The sequence below is a fragment of the Falco peregrinus genome, chromosome 2 (genome assembly GCF_023634155.1).
Source record: "Falco peregrinus isolate bFalPer1 chromosome 2, bFalPer1.pri, whole genome shotgun sequence".
Classification (NCBI taxonomy): Eukaryota; Metazoa; Chordata; class Aves; order Falconiformes; family Falconidae; genus Falco; species Falco peregrinus.
In genome coordinates this window covers 59,205,239-59,227,249 of record NC_073722.1, presented here as the reverse complement: position 1 = coordinate 59,227,249, position 22,011 = coordinate 59,205,239, and the positions used below count along the sequence as shown (strand labels likewise).

At 39.3% G+C, this 22,011-nt stretch overlaps 1 protein-coding gene across 2 annotated transcripts; it reads left to right on the top strand.

Annotated features, from left to right (window-relative positions):
- Positions 1-1,054: 1,054 nt before the first annotated feature.
- On the top strand, positions 1,055-17,431 carry NMU (neuromedin U). Of its 2 annotated transcripts, XM_055797075.1 has the most exons (10): positions 1,055-1,468; positions 4,782-4,840; positions 8,621-8,668; positions 8,767-8,826; positions 9,431-9,460; positions 9,568-9,618; positions 11,666-11,740; positions 15,067-15,120; positions 16,510-16,549; positions 17,127-17,431. In XM_055797075.1, the coding sequence occupies exons 1-9, from the start codon at positions 1,234-1,236 to the stop codon at positions 16,543-16,545; spliced, it is 648 nt and encodes a 215-aa protein (XP_055653050.1). In that variant the 5' UTR covers positions 1,055-1,233; the 3' UTR covers positions 16,546-16,549; positions 17,127-17,431. The 2 variants fall into 2 exon arrangements, with proteins under 2 accessions (XP_055653050.1, XP_055653051.1); XM_055797076.1 differs by lacking the exon at positions 9,568-9,618.
- The last annotated feature ends 4,580 nt before the right edge of the window (positions 17,432-22,011 follow it).

Genomic DNA, 22,011 nt, shown 5'->3' with positions numbered 1-22,011 from the left:
GTTTTGGAAAATAACAATCTCTAATATTTTACCATTGTCTCACTGCTGGACCATGGATGTAATATTTCCTTTGAAAGTCAGAAAAAAAGCAACCAAGCGAAAAAATAGGAGTGAATAGAAAAAGAGGAAACAAATCATAAAGACAGACTGTAAATTGGGAGATGCTGGCCTGAAGTGCTCTCCGTAGCATCTTGGCATTGGAGCAGCACCTCAGTTGGGCAGGATCCCTCTGGAGAAAATGGTCAAAGAGCAGAGACAGTTGGACACACACCTTTGGAGAAAGTTGGATCCTGCTACTGGGCTGGGTGTGGGGAGCAGGTCAGCACCAGCCCAAGCATTCTGTGGGCAGTGAGAGGCACCGGCAGACGAGGGTACCAGGTCTGGTGAGCCAGGGCTCGCTGTGTTTCAGGGATGGCTGGACTAAGCTGCCCAAGAGTCTTTACAGATTTGGGGTCTGTGTGCTTTTGAATATCTTATAATATCATGTAGTTGCTTTGCTTATCTACAGGCATAACACCTGGGAGCAAGGTCTGCAGCTGTATTTTAAGTAAAATGCCTTGCTAAGCAGAGCATTAGGATTTTAATCACCCAATACCACCACATTACTGAGTTCTATTTCATGGTGTGGCATTTTGTGTTTGTGTTTTCAGGGCATAGGGAAAGTCGGGAAGCAGGCACACCCCTGCAGCGGGGCTCCTTCGGAAAACTCAGCGATCGGCGGGTCCCAGGGCAGGCAGGTGCATGTCCGCAGAGCCCCACATCCCAGCCACCGATGCCTTCTCCCGCATGCGAGCTCAATGCGTTTTTACTCCCAGGCTCAGCTAGTTGGGGGCAAATCTCTGTGAGATGTCCCCATTTTAAATCGTGCCTCTGTTCCCCCCCACGCTGGGCTAGGACAGTCTCTGAACGCTCCCCTTGGCCACCCCCATTCCATTGCCCTGGGCCGCCGGGGCTGGCAGGGCGGAGCAGCCCCTCCTGCTGCCGGGCGCTGGGTGTCTGAGACACGCGTGTTTTCACACACGGCCTTTTTCTTAAGGAGGGGGTTTAACGACGGGCTGGGCAGGCTGCAGGCTCTCTCCTCGGTGTCCCACCCGCCGCCCCAGCCGGGGTTACAGCCCGTGTGCCCCCCGGGGGAGCGGGGCCGAGCTGCCCGGCGGAGGAGGAGCCGGGTCTGCCCGGGGGGGCCGCCGGGAGGGGGCAGGGCGGCTGTCGCGCCCTCCCCGAGGCGAGGTGATGCTCGTCCACGTGTCAGGGAGATTTAAAAAGTTTGGCCAGGGAGCGAGGGCATGCCCAGAAGAGTGGCTGGCAGGCAGCGCGGGGGACACCGCGGGCATGGCCGGCCTCTGCCAGCAGCCGCCCGCAGCCACCCCTCGGCGCAGCCCGAGGAAGGCAGGGGACGGCGGGGCGCTGCCGGGGTCCCCGCTGCTGCTGCTGCTTCTCCTCGCCTCCTCCATGTCTGCTTGCAAAGGTGAGAAGCACCCTCCCCGCCGCCCCTTCCTGCACCGCCAGCTCTGCAGATTTTGTTTGGGGGGGGGGGGGGGCTGCAAAGCGAGCCGCTGCCGCTGGGCCGGGGTCCCGTGCGGGGCTGGCACAGGAGGTTGGAGCTGCTGGGCACGGTTTCGGGGATTGGTCTGGGGGGGGCTTCTTCCTCTGTCCCGGGAAGATTACCCTGTCCTGGCAAAATACACACCAGCAACTCGGCGAAGTAGCTCTTCTTAAAAGCGATTTAATTTTAAATGTAATCTACTTTGATTTAAAAGCTAAGAGAAGGGAAATGAGATATATCACAGGCTTGTACTAAAATTTAGGACCCTCTGGAAGTCACCTAGTCTGACCCGAAATAATATTTATTGCATGAAGAATCCCTGGGGGTGGGGTTGAGTGGGAAAGGGTAGAGCTGCTGAGTTGCTTTAGGCTTAGAGCTTGATTATCTTGATTTAGTTTGAAATGTCTCACACCTGAAAGTTGCTATTTTTGTAGCAGGGGGCGATTGCGACAGGAGCGTAGCTAATGGGCTTTCTAACAAAACACTCTCTTTTCTTTTCTGTTCTGTTTTCCCACTCCAGATAGATTAGCTACTTGCAGCTTGTGAAGTAACATTACAAAATCAGTTCCTGTGCAAGGAATATTTGTTTTGTTTGTATTATATGTGTGTAAATTGCTTTCATCAGGAGTTTTTGTTCTGATCTGTTTTGGGTTTTTGATATCACGAATCAGACAAATCTAAATACAGTATACTTAATATTCTGTTAAAAATAAATTTTGGGGATGTGGAAGAGTGGAGGGAAGGAAAAGGAGGGCAAGGAAAGGCCATGGCACACAGTATTTCGGCGTTGTTCTTATAGAAATGATTGCCAGGAGCTTGTGCATTGGAGGGAAGAAGATATAAGAAGTGAATCCCAGGTTGAAAAGTGACTGAAACTGTGCGTCTGGAAATCTGCTGCCTTGGAAGTTTAGGTTTTAGAAGTTGGCTGAATTTAAGGATAAGAGATGAACATGTCATGGACAGTGTCAATTTTGTAGGAGGATTTCCTCTTCCATGTTCCTTTCCTCAATAACACTCTTTTTTTCCCTTTTTTTTTTTTTTTCTCCCTGCTATGGTTCTTTTGTGTATATTACAAAATAACTTACTTTTTCCCTGTGCATGCTGGTGTGTGTGTATGTAAATGAATGAAGCCCTGTAAGGACTGCAGCACTGTTCTGGATGGGGTGATGAAGGGACACCACTTGGCACTGGGAGGAGCATAGTCCTAAGTTTGAGCACAAAACAGATGAGACTGCACACGGAATAAGAGTGTTGTGAATAAGTGGAGAAGGGTTAAGGATACTTAGGTAGGAGCTAGTGAAATAATTGCATCTCCTCTGTGCAAAAGTATACACTTCAGGTGAAATAAACCTCAAAACCAAACCCAAGCAAACTGTAATATTCAGGGTTTCTTGCCTGCTGCCCTAAGCTTTACAGACTATTGGATTTCTTCTACTCCCCCTGGAAGCTTTGTGAGCCAGGCAATGGCAGAAGCAGCACTCAGAGATGGGTGAGCAAAGGTTTAATGGGGAAAGTGTGTTAATTTGAAGTGTTGCCCAGTTCCTTTCTTTGCAACCAAGATGCCAGTCCCAGGCATACTTTGCTTTCTATTCTTAAACTAGTATATTCAGATTGGAGTAAGAGAATTTTAACACCTTTAATTTATTTAGTGTTTTTCCTTGAACTAAAACAAACATCTGAAGAAGCAAATTTTTCTTTAGAAAGCAGTTTTTTTGTTATGTGAACGTCTCAGAGATGTAAAAAATACCTCACTTCTACACAGTGTGAAAATAATCTGATTATTTTTTGGGGAAAACAAGCATCCAGAATAATTAGTTACCTTAAGTTTGTACCAGTACCACAATACAGTTTTGAAATGAACCCCTTAATGCCTGGAACTAACTAGTGTTGCAATTATTGTTATTAGTGATATATGTAAAACAAATGGAGATGAGGGGTATTCATACCTTGCTTACTTGGCCATTCTAGCTAAGTCTACCTTCACTTTTGTGGTTTTGGTGGGGGGTTTTTGTTTTGTTTTTTTTGTTGTTGTTGTTTGATTTGGTTCAATTCTTTGAAAAAATGTGACAACAGGTAATTATAGATTGTCTGGGAGGTTATAAAATATCTATTAATCTGAGGTCTTTAAGAACAGTGTATAAACTGGTTAGGAATGGCTCGTGGGCAGCAGCTTTGGGCAGGAGGATAAATAGATGACTTCGTAGGGTTTCCTGCAGTGCTAGGAGTGTACAGGTAAAGCACCAGCCTCTCCAGCACCTGTCTCCCTCCCAGGTGAGTTACATGTCCCTTCACTGATACACTTGCGTCGTGTCTAGTGTACTCACGATTCAGTTATGCTTATTTCTATTATTTACAGAAACTCTAATAATACATCACCATTAGAAATATACTGCCAGATAAAATAATAATGTGGAAAGGTGGATATTCTGGGTGTTGAATTGAGAGGGACCCAGAGACACTGGCTTCCAGGTCTGCAGCCTGGGTGGGCAGAGATGGAGAAAGGAGCTGCCCCCAAGCCAAGCATGGCATCTCTGCAGCATTATGCAATTAATACCATGTTTTGTCCCCTAAGAGACTGATCTCCATCACATCACATATGCCAAACAGAGGAAATAAAGCCAGTTACACATGTAGTGTCTTACTACTTTCTCAAAACCACCATCTTCATATCACAGGCATCATTCATGTGCAAGTGTACATTACAATCAAAGATTTAAACATGTGCTATGTAAATACAAGAAAGCAAGAGGTAGAATCCAGATCCTCAACTTGCAATACATGTGCTGGAGGCGAGTCAAGTTCTCAGAAAACTTGAGGTTGTGGGTGCTGGAATGTGTTTTGCTGAGCGGATCTTAACGTTCAAGAGCTGCCATGCAAAATTTCTTGCCTGCACTTAACTACCGAGAACAGACTAATGGTAGTCTGACCCTCAGTGAAACCTGAGTAACTTCCACACTGTCTATTGCTAAGAGGTGTGAGCGTCCGTATCTGCTGTGAACTTGTGATGAAGCCTCCTGCTGTGTTGCTAACTTAGAGCAGGCAGAAACGATTGGACAAACCCCACAACATGCAGGGCAGCAGACTTCCTTGAACGACGCAGCTCTCAGACTTCACAGTTAATAAGCGTACTAGGTGGTATATTGTATTCAGAGTGTTTATTTAAATGACTGACACAGCATGGTTACACAAGTTACCTTTGTTGGGCAGTGTTGCTAAGCACGGTTTGTGCTTCTAGGTGCACCAATGCCATCTCAGGCACTTGAGGCAGATGAGGATTTGCAGCTGTGGAAAGAGGTAAGCATCATCTGCCCTAGTGTATGCTCCCATTTCTTCTGTGCCCATCCTTGCTACGGTCACATCTCACTCTTCAGTATTTCCCTTGCATGGAGTTCAGGTGCTGCTTCTTCCAGTCCTTCTTCTCCTGTATGTCTCCTATCCTGACATCAGCGATGAGGTGAAACATCTTGTTTTCCAGATTTTCTGAATGGTTGTTCCAGCAGGAAGTTGAGGCTAGGTGTTGACGTGTCATTCCAGGAAAAGACTGCTGTGGTTCAATGGAGAGCTATGTTTGATAACACTTGTCATTTAACTGTCAATGACCACGCAGTTACTGTCCCTGGAAGCAACACAGGGTCCCATCCGGTAGTTTTATAGTCTGTACGTGATATGCAGGAATTATTTCAGTTCCTCCAGTCCTACCTCTTGCTGCTTCTGTTCTGCACACAGGGCTGGGACACTGTATTTAATCCTATTCCAGCCTCTCTTTTACTAGTTAAAGGATAATGTACCGTGTCAGTTAGCCCCTCTAACATTTTGCTACTGTTTGCTATCATAACTTCCATTCCCATCTTTGAAATGAACATTTGTTTTGACTGTAGGATATGACACAGGTTAACGTGGGGTCTTCCCTGTCCTTTTGGAACAAATGGAGTGGCAGGACATAACACAGAGAGGATTTAGCCTGCAATTCACATGCTTTAGTGTTGCTGTAACCAAGTATTCTGTTGACATTTAATTTTGTAGCTTCTGATAACATTAGAAAGCAAGTGACACACTAAGGGTACAGATGCAGGGAGTAAATTTCTTCCTATTGAGGCCATTACAGGAGACACTTCCCTACTGTCAGCTCCCCTGAGTTCATATTGGAAGTATCGACTCAAAACCTAATATATTTCTAGACTGGCATTTGAATAAGTCCTGGTAATATTTACCTCCTGGGAGAAAGTAGTCTCTTGGGAAGTAAGATCCTGATAGTTATAAGGAATTTTTGGAAACAAGTTATTTACATTCTGGATTAGTAATGCTGTTTTATACATTTCTGCATTTATTGCTGAGATTTACTAGTTGTAACAGAATTTGGCACTAGGGCGACTGGAAAGAAAGGCAAAGTTCATGTTGGTTTTGGTCAAGAAAAAATGCAGATACTAAATTCTGTGTAAAGTTATGTAATATAAGTGATATAAAACTTACTATTACAGGAGGAATGATGCAGGACTGGAGATAGTCTCAGGAAAGAGAATTAGATGCATAGCTATATACCCTAAACCAACCTGACTACAAAATCGTACTGGTTCACCACAGTTTCTTGGAGTGAAAAGAATCGGTTCTTCCCTGTTCATTACTTTACTAGTGGATCATTCAGGAGAAGCCCTGTCTCTAAATGAACGTAGTATTTTCCAGGAATGACTCTCGATTTTCTAAATATGGGAACTTTGTAACTAAGTATAATGTTCCTTTACTTGACTCACATCCTTTTGTTTCTTTGTTACTTAAGCAACCCCAAACACTACGCAAGCTCCTACCTTCAAGCCACGTTTCTGAGAGAGGAGAGAAAACTATGGAGATGATGCATCAAGAAGGATAGAAACCGCTCTTCTTTTTAATTCCTTTTAAAAAATAAATTAACAGAAGCTGTGGCTTTTCCTCAGCCCTTGCTTTGCCCATGCAGGTTTTAGCTGAGAGAAGCTTTGCCTTGTGTTGTGTTGAACACAAAGCAATCTCTGGCTTGTCCTGCTACGGATTTATGGTAGTTCTCTGAGAGTCGCCACCAACTAAAACCCAAGCAAATAAACCAATAAAAAACAAAACAAAAAAAATCCCTCATTAAGAAGAAACAGTAAATTTTTAATGTAGGCTTCCAAAATTACTTCAGCGTAGTGTATCTCGTTCACTGCTGATTTCTCCCTCTACGTTTCCTTACTCTGAAAGCAGTGTAGCTGAAATAATACACCCAGAGACAAACAAACGCAAGATGAAGTGAATAAGGAGGATGTGTTACCAATAAAAACTGTTTGAAAGGGTAATTCTGTGAGCTAATACCTTTCCCGCTGTCTCTGCTAATGCTTTCTCATAGATTGTCTCTAGAGAAATAAATCATTTCTTGTCCTGAAGTACTCAGATAGATAAATGTTATTTGTTTATTGCTTTTTTTATGTAATGTTTTCATCGTTAAAGAGCACTGTTTAGGGCTTTTAACCTATAGTAAAATCATAAGACCCATTGCATTGCCTACTCTTTATTCCAAAAAAACCCGCAGAAGACACTTTTTGACTAACAGTGTCAAATATTTAATGGGAAAAACCCCAACGGTGCATACCAATGGAGGTTACTCTTGATACAATTTTAAATTTATATAATGAAAAGTTAAGCCTCTTTTTTTCATTATTATTAAACTTTCGTTGAAATACTGAGGATTTTTTCTTTTCCTCACAGAATACTTCAGGCTTTCAGCACTGGTAATATTACTTCCATTAATTCAAATACCCTTTATTCCATTTCTTCTCCCTTCTCAATTAATAACACCAATAAAAATGATTCAGTATTATGTGATTCTTTCATCTTGGAAAAGAGACAACAGAAGAAGATTGTGATCAACTGTCCATACAAGGTTATGGGCAGTACGGAGAGGATGGGTAGCAATCATTTACTCATTACTTCTTCGAAGACAAGGTTATGCTAGCACGGAATGAAGACAGCCTTGAAAAGGCTGCTTAAGACGAACAGAAGAGGTATTCCATGCAGTATTTAGGAAAACCTTGCCACAGAACCTTGTGGTTGCTAGATGTTTGCAGTGGTTCAGAGAGAGATTGGTGACATTCACAGCACATAAATCCACTGAGCTTTGTTACAAAGATCTACTTCCAACTCAGAATGCTTGCACTACAGATTGCTGGTGGTTGGAGAGCATGGGTTTTACTCGGGTGCTGATCTTGTCTTAGGCTCTTCCCTGGGTGTTGACATTTGGTGGTTTTTGGAGATAAGATGTAGAGCTAAATGGACATGAGTTTGATCCAGATGAAATGGGAGTTGGGACTTCTTGGTTTGTGGATTTGTTTGTTTTGGGTTTGTGTCTCTGTGTGTCACGTTCCATTCTGTGCTGACATGTCTAAGTTCACCAGCAATGGCTTCTTCCACAGTTCCTTTTAAGTTCCCTTGAAATATATTTTATATATCTCTTACTAGTACTGTGATCTGGGAACCACCTCCTTTAAACAAAACCTTGTAAGGCTCTCCGTTTGACAAAGAAATTAGTGCAAAACTTGGGTGTTGGTTGCTTGGTGACTCACACAAAAGGACTGACATACATAAGATGTGCTGGCACCTCTCATAATCACTCAAGATGCTGGAATACAGTTGGAAGAGTTGTGTTTGAGGACAGCTCATTGAATCACTTCCTTTAGTTTTGTCATTTTCTTCACAGTTTTGTATAATCCAAAAATATCACAGTAGAGATTTACGTTTATAGTCCATACCCCAGGTGCTTAAAACCATAATTTAAAATATGACTTAGTCTGAGAAGGTTACAAATAAGAGGGGCATGAGGCAGGTAAGACAATAAAGGACACAGATATATAGGTGTTTGTTCAGATTAAGCAAGTGTAATTTTTTATGTGGTTAAGGCCTTTTTTTTCCTCCTTGAATGCGAAGTATTTCCTGAATGTATCTATAAGGATTCCTTATGGTGGACAAGCTTACCATGCTTTTAGCTGCACTGAACTGTTTCTGAAAATATAAATAGTTCACTTGTTTTTATTAATCTGACTTCTTAAAAAAGGACTGTGTGAACTTTTACAGATAGACGATGCATGTTCTGCCTACCTGTCCACAGATTCTCAGCCTCAGGTGAGTCAGACAGAGGTTACTTGATTATTTTGATACTGTTTGTTGTATGTAGTAGGGTTGGAAGCGTGATGCCTGAGTTCGTGTTTTCTTTGCATTAGACATCCAGTATACTGGAAGAACTCTGCTTTCTGGTAATCGGATTTCTCCAGAAACCACAGGTAACACACATGAAAGACCACGTAGCATTTCTGAAGCCTGATCTCTCAGTGTGCCAGTGTCTACAATGAATTCTGAGGACCCAGTATCTGAAGTGTCACTCAGTCCTGGAAGTAAAACTATAATTTTTTTACTTTGAAATGCTATGTGTCTTAATCCAACACCTATTAAAGATAACAGGGAGACTCCAATATTTGGAAAATAATCTCCAGGCTGGATACAAGGTTTTAGGTGGTTTTATTGCTCTGGGTTAGAAAAACTATGAGCTCTCAATGGAGAAAGAAATCTACTTAGGAGAGTCTAGGGATATACAAAAGAGCATCTACTAAACACAACTGCTCTTCTAGTGGAGAGTAATCAATGCTCTCTACAGAGTTTTTTCTGTAACTCTGTTAGTTCTGTAAATTCTTTTAATTATAGAAAAGAGTAATTACATTGACAAGTAAATGTCAATATTAGACAAATAGACAAATGTAATATGTCTATTAAGGGAGGATGATATTCCAATCCATTACTGAAAAGTTTATAAAGTAATCAAAATTGTTCATTGCTCTTTTTTTTTAAAAAAAAACCAAATAAAAGCCTCTCTACTGATTATTCCCACAGGATTTAGATGAAAAAGACAACACCAAAAGGGTAAGATTTCTATGTATGTTTTTACGATCACACTAAAATTGTCAAGAAAACCATAACACCCTCGCCCTGTTTTGTAGTAAAATGACACTTTTAATTTTTTTGAACAGTTCTTATTTCATTATTCTAAGACTCATGACTCAGGCAACTCAGACATCATGGTAAGTGGCATAGCACCTCCTTGTGAGTACATGTATGCTTGTACATAAAAACGAGGTGATGTTCCTTTTTGCAGTAGTCTCTCCAAATGAATAGCAAGCTCAGAACTGGGAGATTCATGTTTAAGTTACAGAACATCTCTTAAGAATGTGGGAGAGGATCATCAGTACTGTCAAGGTGTAAAAAAACCCAACCAAATCTTAATGGGATCCCAGCTGCATCTTAATCTTGTAGTTTCAACATTTAAGAATAAGATCAAATGCTTTTTTTCTGGTACTAGAACATAACATGTGCAGTGAAACAATGCAGATTTATAGAAGCTGAAAACATGACCATAAATGCTAAGAACCCTCAATGACTTTTTTATTAATTAATTAAATTGTATCTATTTGTGCATGCCATAAATATGTATCAGGCAAAATAGTATTTGTCTCACTCAGACTTTGGATTGTATTTTAAATGAAAAATATGATTTTAAAAATAGTCCAATATTGTTGCTATAAAAACATTCTCATAAACCAACAAATAAACTACATGTGATCCACTCCTGCTTCTAAAGTGCAAGTATAATCTGTTATTTCTGTGCATCTATGTGCTTTTTCTGTGCATCATAGGATTTTGAGAAAGTTAAATATATTCATGTTTTCTCATTTCTTAACAGTCATTATTATATGTTAATATCCATTTTTGCCTTGGTCTTTACATTTAATCAGAAATACATGATATATTTCCTAGAAAGTGATATTGCTGATAATGGCGTCAGTCTTTTCATGACACAGCTGCTCTGGAAGTTTTAATGGTAATCAGGGCACAGTGAAATGAGTGATTTCTGCTGCTGCTCCTGCTGAAGAGATTACTGCACCCCGCTTTGTCCCTATGCTGAATACCTTTTTGCCTCTGCCTGCCTGCAGTGATTACCACTTTCTCACTCCCTCTAGTTTAGCTGTTTAGTTGACTATTTTCTAGCCCAGTTCTCAGATACTAACCTAGGTGAGATCCATCATTTCCTGTCTTTATTAACCTCTCTCCACTGACTGCAAGACAGAGCCCAAGTGGCCAGCTGGGATGCCCTTTAACTCCTCCACTCATGTCAGACTTACACTTTTTTATATATTATGTCATATTGCCTATCTTAGGCCGACAGAGCAAAATTAGCTCCAAGTTGGCAAGTTCATTTTACTTATTAAGTACATTAACACTTTAATTAGTTATTCCGTATTTTAAAATTCTCTTCATTGTGCTACTTTTCTAAGAAGTACTGTATCAAAAATGCATTATTTTTTAAATTATGTTTACATGAGTTGAAGGTTTAAATTGGTTGAGCAAACTTAGATTGTTCTACTTTGTTTCTTGCTTGGACCTCTCTCCGCAAGCCCACGTGGTTGTGTTTTACCAGAGGGGTACTTAACACTGTACACGATGCCACTGTGCTTAACAAGGCTGTCTGCAAGTTTAAAGTCTTGTTGAACACAAGGAATTTCATGGTTGTGGCTTGTTTTTTAGGTAGAATGACCAGTGCCATGGTTACAAATTTTACTTGAGAATGGATCCCTTCTGCACAGTATTTTCTAGAAGAAAAAAAAACACATTAATTTTTCTTGCTGTGATTTATTTTGAAGACAAATGAACTTTTCAGTACAATGGAGACTGAAGCTGCTAAGTTCCATTGTAGACAATCGTAGAAATGTCAGTAGGAGTACTGTATGGAAATATTCTCTCTACCACTCACAGAGGCTGATCAGAGTCTGAATAATTGCATTTGCCTGGGCAAAAAGTCTGTAAACAGTTCTGAACTTTCAGTGAGTAAAGGTGAGGCTGCATAGCTTTTCCCTCCATCGCTCTGTGCATCACGTTCATAGTGTAAATACAAATGTTGGTACCTGTTTGTCGTCAAGTCAGAATGTTAAAAAAATAACTTTCTTAATTAACATATTCAGTCCTTTTTTGTCTTGTTTGGTCTATAAGCCAATACTGCAGGAAGAGACTTTTTTTGCATCATAAGGTCTGAATTTCATTGTTGCTCATGTGTGTGTGTTCGTGTCCTCTCAGTCGTCTGTCCTGCATCCTTTACTGCAACTCGTTCCCCAGCTTAATGAGAGAAGACTGAAGAGATACAAAGTGGACGTATGTAATATTAAACTCTGCATGCTTGCATTCTCACACTTTGTGATTCATTAGCTCTTCTAAAAATGTCCTTGTGGGCCTTTCTGCTCATAATACTTTTATTTTCATGATTTAATATCACACTAGTGTATTTTCATTAGAAACATGAGGGGTTTCTATTATTTAATTAGTGAAAAATAATCCTGCTGATATTTAACATTTAAACCAAGAAAACACTGAAGTAATATACCTTAAAACAGAACAGTGGTAGAACACAGAGCGTATGTATCAAAATGGATCTGTTAATTATTTCATAAAAATAAAAATACATTGAAATTTATTTGTACCATTATATTGCAGTTGAGTTATATCTTCTAGGGAGTTCCTTGTTTTCCCTGTTTGGAATTCAAACCATATTTACTCCCTAAATGCATATTATTTATGACTTATTAAAGTAATTTATAGGCAATTTTACCGTTTAACAAGGTGCAGATGAAGTTCTCAATGGAATTAATTTTCAATAGAACAGTAGTGTGTTTTGGAACAGAAGTTTTGCATAGAGAGAAACAGCACCATTATTTCTAAGCTATCATAAAAAACTTGGTATATTTGCTGCAAATGCAACTTAGAAGTTCAAAAATAAAAAAGCAGATGGCTACTAATGTCCACTTCCTTAATACAGCTATGGAGAGAAAAATGCAGTCTGAGATATAAGAATCCTTCTCTATAAGAACACCAAAGATTCCTGTATAATATAGTATACTACAGTCTAAGACCCAGATTCTTGCTGTTTCACATTGACTTCGGCTTGGTTGTTCCTTAGATATGTTGATGTGATTTCTTATCTGATTCTTATCAATATCTTAATATTCACTGACACACAAGTTCAATTAGGTCTACAAATGCGATACTTAAAACTCGGATATTAGCATCCCCATAAGTAGGATTTTTCCTTTTTCAATCCAGATAAAGGCTGTGTTGTTAACTCCCAAATTTTCACTGAACTCTTAATCCTATGATTATTTATGCCAGCTTTCTGCCCTTCTCTTTGGATCATTGCATAATCCCAACTATATGCCCTGAATCACATTTTTCTTATCCAGTGACAGAACCTGGCCACATATAAGAACTTAAAGAGTTTGTACTTCTTCTCATGGACTAAAATTGTTAAGAAAATGTAACCTGCTACATATCTGAAAGGAAAATATGGGGTAAAATTTACCTCGTGATGAATTTGATGTGAACTGTATTTATGCTATTGGACCTATATACAGGCAAAAGATAGGCATTTAGACCTACAAAGTGAAGAGCTCATTAAATCCCAATGAAGACATGCATAATATTAAATATGTACTTGCATAATTTTCTTCTATACAGCTGAAGCCAAGAAAAGTAATGGCATGGCTGTCACTTACGGAATATAGCCATTTAAAAATATTCATGTAGATCTAAAGAAACAGTGAAAACAGCTCTAAATTGAATTGCATTTTATAGAAAGCAACTTTTTTGATTTCCTGTTGTCAATTCCTGCTGTGAATGCCAGTCACCTTGTTAAAGATGTTATTTATTCCTGTATAGCCCATAAACACCAGACCTTTACAAAGCGCTCACATCTTGTGGACTCAGTTGCCTTTGCAGACTCTTTTGGGTTTTGTATTTTTGCATGCACCTTATTTATTTTAATGTTATAATAAATCTTTGAAATTCATCCCTATTACACTTATCATATTTGTTTATATGGCAGATTTCAGTATATTTTAGTATGAGTTTAAAACCCTATCCAAATGTTATTGCTGAGGGCCATAGATAATTACAAAACCACTGAAATACTTTTATTATTGATGGCAGATTATTGCAATTATTCCATGACTGTGAGAAAGCTATAAATATTTCTTTCCAAGAGACTCTACCAGATGGGCTGATAGGGAGATAGCATGGGTAAACTTTAAAGCCAGTAGAGGACTGGAGCAACCCTGCCTGAGATGTGCAGAGGAACTCCGATCCCCCATGGAGCAGGAAGCCCCTATGTTCCTGTGGGCTGCCCACCTTTGGTTGGACTATCTGACTCTGATGTCACAGAACGTGCTTTAGAAATGGTTAGCTTGCTGATTTTATTTTTTTTTTTCTCACTGGGAAGAAAACCAGAACCTGTTGTACATAAACACACCCACCTCTTTCCAATCAGATAAGGAATTGAAAAGGTGGATAGGTGAAGAAGGAAATGCGTTTTATTAGATTTATTTACTCAGCCCAGTTTGGGCTGACACCAGATTTTGTCATGAATTTGATTCCTCTTGAGTTGCATCTTGACTGATAAAATAGGATCTAAGAAAGAAGACACGAGCATTTTGTTAGCAAGTCCACCCAAGAGACTGAACAAGATAACTTGTAGAGGACAGGCATTAAAATAAACTTTAAATAACCATACTTCTTCAAGAATATGTATGTCTGTGTGTATATATATATATATATATACACACACATGCAGATTTGTGAATATACATGCACATATATTACAGCATGTATTTTTTTTAACATCTCCAAACCCTTGGAAGTTTAGAAGGTGGGTGTAACAATGAATACAGATTTTAGCTTCAGTTGTTTTCTAATACCAACCTGTCATAAAATCAAACAAGAAAACTATGTAGTCTTTAAGAAGTGCTTAGCTGTAAGCAGAGAATAACATATTAACATAAATCACAATTCCATATTAGTAATTGCACACTTGATTTCCTTTTATGTTCTAGATCAATTCCTTTAACTTGCAACAGCTGCCTGTTTTGGTCCTGGTTTTATTTTTGTTCATGTATTGAATAGAAAAAGTAGAAAAATAATGAAATATAAATACCATAAGACACTCCAATGGCAATGTATTTCTGATATTTAAGCTTTGCATTGTTGTCCTTCCGTGAGGTGCAGACCAACTCTACTTTGTAGAGATTCTGCTACCATGAAGACACTCTGGTTGTGTCTGGGTTGTGTCTTGTTAAGGGGCAAGACTGTGTGGTAGTACTGAAGTAATACTTTTAATATGTATATAAAAAATGCATTATCTATATGCATTAATTTACAAGAGTAGATATGATGAAACTGAAATAGGGTAGATTTAGATTAATTATTAGGAAGAAATTCTTTCCTGTGCGGGTGGTGAGACACTGGAACAGGTTGCCCAGAGCAGCTGTGGATGCCCCATCCCTGGCAGTGTTCAAGGCCAGGCTGGATGGGGCTTTGAGCAGCCTGGTCTGGTGGAAGGTGTCCCTGCCTGTAGCAGGGGGGGTTGGAACTGGATGATCTTTAAGGTCCCTTCCGACCCAAACCATTCTATGATTTAAAATACTTTTTTCCAGGAAGAACTTCAAGGGCCTGGAGGGATTCAAAGCAGAGGCTACTTTTTCTACAGGGTATGGTTTGTTTAACACTTTTTTTTTTTTCTTTTTGTGGTGTTACAAAACAAAAAGTAGAGAAAAGAGTGAATTATGTTAAGAATTACTGTGATGGAGGAAACTTTTTCAGTAAGAGCATTCCACCATATAGTACTACTCAAGATCTGCTCCATTTTCTTAGATTAAAATAAAGTAATAGTAGGGAGTCTTTGTACATATATTAATATTTATTAATATGTACAACATTATTATGTACAACAAATAATGTACATTAATATGTACAACAAATAATGTATACATGATACCATGCAATGCCTTAATAAGTTATTATGTCTGTAATTCTCAGAGAAAGTTATAGAAAACACAGCATCTTGGACAATTGTTCTAAAGCATTGTTCAACACGGTACATTTGCATGTGATATAAATACAATGCCATGCTTACACACTGTATCAAAACTGCTACTGAGCCTACGTTCCCCATTTTCCTTGTAATTTGACCGGTAGGGTTAGAAACTAGATAAAAAATTCTCATGAGAACAAAACTACTGTGTTCATCTTTTATGTCATAGAGCCTTTTTACTCCATTTTAGCACAATTTAGCAAGTTAAAGATGGCAAGTCACACTTAATAATAACTCTCTTGGTTTTGGTTAATGTTTTTTTCTATTTAAATAAGAAAGTGGCTAATGGCTTTGAATAAGAAAGTTACTACGGTTGGACTCGATGATCTTAAAGGTCTTTTCCAACCTAAATGATTCTGTGATTCTAATGAAAAGACTGCAAGTTTGTGTAGTTAAATTTCTTATGTATCATGCTTGAATCTTTAAAGTTGGGTAATACTAACATCAGTGCATTCACAATGACAGAGTAAAAAGCAAATCCTTATTAAGCTCAGTAAGAAATTTTTTATCAGAATTAGTAGAAATTGTATTAAGTCCAAGTAGTCTAAAATATTTCTGAAAATGACCACAGTGAAAACGGAGAAACTCCTTGCCTATGTTAAAGCACGCAGTCAAAAAATAAAACTGAGAGTGACATATATTGGTTTATGAATTGCAACAAACACTTACAAATGCAATAACAGCAAACCTGAAACCACATGTTAAGAAAATGCAGAAAGAATGAGGGATAATGGCTTCTTAGAGTGACTTCTTGTGGCTTTCTCCTCTTATAAAATCATACAAGATAGGCATAATGCATTCTTCAGTCTATATGTAGTAAATTTTACTGTATGTTCTCCAGAGGTGGATATGCATTAAACAATAAGTGGTCTCAGGTTTATCTTTAAGGAAGATGACATTGACAGAACTCGGAAGTTTACCAATTTCTACACGTACCAAGCTGTGTGGGGCTTTGTTACTGAATCGAGTTAGTTTTATAGAGCTCTATTGAATATTTGTCTTTCAGCCACGCAATGGAAGGAGATCAGTGGATTTTCGCTAAGGAGGTATTTATTTAATATTTTTAATCATTATCTACATCTAAATTAGTTTACTTTTATACAAATAGGCCACAATATTTTTGTTGAGAAGTAGTTTCAGAAAGCTGTTAACAGTGTAGCCAACTTAGATTTCCACAGACAAGCTTCTCCCAGATGTGTTAAATAAATGCAACTTCAGATGAAGTGAATAGAAGTAGGTACTCAGTTCCTAGAACAGAGAACACTGAGGTGTTTCAGGCAGCAAGAAATGGAGAATATCCCAGATTTGTAAACAGTTTGGAAAGTTTCCAATGATGATAAGTATATGTCAGGAAGAATTGATTCAACTACCTGTCAAATAGATACTGAGACGTAAACTGAATTCCTGGGGGAAATCCCTTAATCTCACATAGAAAAAAACCTCTCAGTGAAACTAAGGACAGACTTCAGGATTTAATTTCAAAGCATTCAACTATTTTGAAAGATATTAAAAAGTATAGCAACATAATAATATCTGTTTTCTAATATATTTTATACCTTTTCCATATTTTAAGTATTTAATGTTATATCATACCAACAGCTAATGCTTTTTCTTACTTTTCAGGATTTCGGATTCCTGACCTAGAGCTAATACTGTACGAGTGCCGAGTACATGGACATACTGTTTTCCTTAGAAAAATTAATCACTACCAATGTACAATTAAAAAACACTAGTATGTAAACATTCTTAAACTAGATTGTTAAGGATTCAAAAGTTTCTTTACTTTCTTGATTATATTAAAAACATATTAAAATTATTTGTTTCTTAGTGTTATGATGTTTACAATTGTGTGTAATGTATTTGTAAAAATGTGCATGCAGCAGATATTGCCTCTAACAACCGTTATGTACATTTATTTTCCCTTATAAATAAAGGCACTCAGAGAGTTGTTTTAATGAGAATGTTTGCAATGTAGATAATTGTATTTTTTCAAAATATGTTGTTAAGTGATTTGTGCAGTCTTTAAAATCACAGGTTATCTAGGAAGGCTAAACAAAAGGTGTGGTTTGGTTTTCAAGACGATGTTCTCTACCTCTGTATGTCATTCACTGAGGCCTGTGGACTTCTGGCAGTCTGCAGGGTCAGTCAAGATAAGTGCTCTGCAGGTGATCTACAGAACTAGGTTGATGATAAAGGGGTTTGGCAGTCATTAATGAGCCTTAAGGTTAACAGTTGTTCACTGGATAAAAAAATTAGAATCTCTATTACCTTAAGAAAAGGAAATTGAACAAGTTGCATTTTTTTAAGAAGTATCTCAATTTCAATTCAACTGAAATTGAATACAATGGCATAATTTTTTTTAGCTATTAAGAATGCAGGTGCAGCATGGTTCTCATTTAGAAGAGCACTTAATTGCATTATTTACATTCTTCCAGAATTAGTTTTCCCTTGAAAACTCAACTGGGTTTGAGTGTAATTAAAGAAACTCTACCAAAAGCATGTTAGCCTCACAACTTTCCTAGCTTCTCTCTCTTGAGCTTGTTTTCATACCAGGATTGTGTTAAAATACAAATTTTTAATTATGTTGAAAGTAACTAATCATTCAGTGTAGAAGGGAATTATTAACGTATTGGCTGGTCACGGTCTGAATTGATCTCAGCATTACTAATCCAGCTTCTGCAAGCTTGGATAAGCAGCTGAACTTCAGAAGATAGCTGCGAAAAGGGATGGCCTCAGAGGTGGAAACCAGCTGAAGTTCTTTCCCCTCTTCTTACCTGCTTCTTTTCCCCTCTGCTGTGTCTCCAGTTGGACTGGTGCAATTATTTGTGAACTGAGGATCTAGTTATCTATGACCCCCGGTCAAAACTAATGCGAGGCCTGCCACAAAACGCTCATTGTATTGTATTGTATTGTATTAAATTAGGTGATTTGTTTCAGTTCTTCCCACAACTGCCTTACAAGCAGGCAGCGGGAGGCACAGGCCGTGGCTGGAGGGCGAGGCGGGGACCAGGGCTGCCCTTCAGGCACACCCGCGCCCCGCCGCCGCCTCGGGGGGCCCAGGCGGAAAGTGCCTCCGGTTTGAGGTTTTGTTTGGATTTTTTTTTAATTTTGCTTGGTTTCTGTTGTGGGGTTTTTTTTTTGTCTTCCTGAAATTCTTGTAAACGGGATCAGTTTTCTCAGCAATAACTTAAGACCGCTGGCTGGAACGGCCGGGCCGGCCACCCCGCCCCTCCCCGCGCTCCCGCCTCCCGCCGTTAGAACCGGTGAGGCCGGGGCGGCCCTGTCACCATCGGGTGAGATGGCGGCCGCCGCGGGGAGAGGCAGCGCCCCGGCGGCAGCCGTGCAGGTGGGCGGGAGGGTCACCCCAGTCCCGAGCTGTCCGAGTGGGGCAGCAGCTGAGGCCGAGGGCAATGAGGGACTTGAGGTGGGGCCGTCAAGGAAATGGGGCAGACTGCAGGCGGGTAGTGGGGGGAGGTGCCGAGCGAGCGCTACAGAGCCACGTCGTGCCGGCCGGGGCAACCGCCTCAACGGAGGCAGCCGGAGAGAGAAGGGGCCCGCGCCGCGGCGGGTGGCACCGAGGTGGCACCGAGGTGGCACCGAGGTGGCAGCTGGCGCAGGGCCCCGCAGGGCAGAGAGCCGGGCGGCCGCCTGAGGCCACCTCAGACCTGGCGGGCGGGAGGGCAGATTGTGGGGGGTGCCTGGTGCAAACACACCAGGAAACCTGTGAGTTTAACTGTCGTAACAGCCCTGTAAGAATAATGAAATATTACACCCTGCTAGCTTGACAATTATAGGTGTAGCATATTTTAAAAACATTGAGAATTTGTTTCATGTCATTCGCCAAAAAAACCACCCCCCCTGCAAATCAAGTTTATTTGAAGAGTTAGGATTGGCATTACCCAGCCTGTGGGTTTCCCGACTTTCTATGTGCATCACCACTGGCAAAGCTGGTGGTAATTAACGTTATCATTGGCAAAAGTGACAAGTTTTGTGAGTTTTTTTGCTTGAGATTGTGGCCTGCTATTAGAGTAATACTGCTTCAGCGCTCTACCTTCAAACTCCAGTTTACATGGGATCACTTCTGTCACTGCCTGGCTTCTTTGCACTCTTCCCATCAAATATCTTATGAATTTTTTGACACATATTTTCATATATTTCATATATTACTACAACCTTGAGCTAATCACTTAACACCAACTTTTTAAACATTGATTTAATTAAATCTGTTTAAAAATTGATAAAAGGTTTGCTGGTTTCTGATCTTCTCTTCCTTGACACTGGAGTTCAGATTTATGAGACGCCATCTCCTGTTACATTTACTGTGATATAGGATTCTTGATTTTTTTTTTTTTTTTTCTTTTACATTTGGTAGATCTAACAGCATCTAGAAAATGTCTAACGTACAACTGGTTACACAAACCTATTGAATGTTGCAAACATTAAATAGAAATAGTATAAAATAGCCCATTTATGTGAAATACTATGGAAAGATTTTATGTAGGACCTACATATACAGAAAAACACAAAGTGTCAAAATCATCCCTGGCAAAAACTGGCTAGAGCTTATCTTCTAAGTTACCTACATTCAAATTGTGTTTCAGTAGTCCTTTTTGTTGCATGGTTTTGAAATTATATGTCCAGTTATGATTATGTTTTTTATTATGTTTTATAATGCCTTGTGATTCTTCATAATCCTTCTACTGTGGAGAAAGATTTGCATTCTGTGAAGTGAGGAAATCTGATCTTGATTTAAGTCAAGACATCATACACTAAAGCACTTCTGAGGGTGGCAGAGTGCCTATCACTCGTGTTTCTTCAGTGTTTCCCTTGGGGGAGTAGGCCTCTTAGTTCTGTGGATTTTTTGATACCCTGGCTGTACCTAAGTAAAAATTTGGCTTTGGTGAAGGGTTGAAAACTTGCAGTAAGACTCAGTGTAGGACTTTTTTATGTCCTATTTATCACAAGGCATTATAAAACATAATAAAAAACATAATCGTAACTGGACATATAATTTCAAAACCATGCAACAAAAAGTAAACCCTAAGGAATTACAGTGTAACAAAATCTGCATTTGGGTTTTTCCTATTCTAGACCCATTAGTGACCATGTAATTAATTAGAATATATATGGAGCTTCTCTTCTATTCTTTCCAGTGGATTATATAAATTACTTTTCAATCAAAGACGGGGAAAACATAACTTATTTTTAGTTCTTCATCTATGTTTTCATATGTGGATAAAGTAAGTTTGCTAGTATATTTGAAAGACTTGGTGATGAAATAACCATGTTCTTAGAGGTAGAATGATACAGAAAGTAATTTTCCAAATAGTATAACTATTTACAATGGAGTTGTCATCTGTAGTCCAAAATCTGGATACTGGAGCTTTGTAGAAGGAACCAAAGTTTTAAGCTATGAAAACTCTTCCTTACCATAGCAATAAGGCACTAGATGTTTGCAAAGCTGGAGTGCTCTGCTAGTAGTGAATATTGGTAGCAGTACCCTTGCCTGCAGTCTGCTGAGCACATGTAGTAGGAGCGTTGGAGGAACTACTGCCACTTCCTTCCCACTCCAAATCCTGCCAAGCCTCGCTTTCTTCCTCATGGCAGAGGAACTGGCAGAGCCAAGTCTTCTTGCAAACCCACTGTACTTCCGTGGGAGTGATAGCGTGATTCCATTTACTCTCTTTGTGGATTTCCCAAGTATGTTTTCATCTACAGCACTTTTTTTAGCTTTGTGAAATTCCTGAGGCATGTGTAGCACTTGATCTTCATTAGAATTTGTTTTCATTCAAATTCTGTACAAGATCTTTGTTGGATAAAAACGAGTTAGCTGTAAGCTTGAAAGGCCAATGCAGTTCTCATGGGCATGGTAGTAATCCAATGGAAATCTTGGATGATTCCTTAGGTAAAATTATTGTAATATACTTCTTTTTCATTTGATGCTGCATTATTATGGAGTTATGAATAACACTAAATATTTCTGATACATACGTATTTATACAGAGATTTCTTTATGGAGGTTTTCAAACAAGTCATTATTTCAGGGCCAAAAATACCACACTTTTTGATTAACAACCTGTTTTAAATTAAATCTGCATTACTACTTCTAATCCATATTTGAGGCCTCCTGATGTGTTGCTATTCTACCATTCTGACGGCAGTCCAGTTGCAATAAACAGATTCTTTTAATGTAATTTCAGTAGAAATGCAGTCTTATAAATAGCTTGCAGTTCCTTTATCTTAACTGTTTAATTAAAATTACCACAAATGTAGACTTAACACCTACAGAAGTCCTGTGCTACAAATTTGGTGTATGAAGTAGCCTATGTTGACACATTAATATTAATAATTTGTATAAAAATATTTTTCTTCTTATTCTAGGCATTGTTTTACATGTTTATTCACAGTGTCAATACCTTGTTCATAGCAGAAGCATAAAAATACTGATACAAAAATCTTGCCTGTATAATGCTGTATTTCTTTAAGTATGTTTGACTAAGCAGCATAT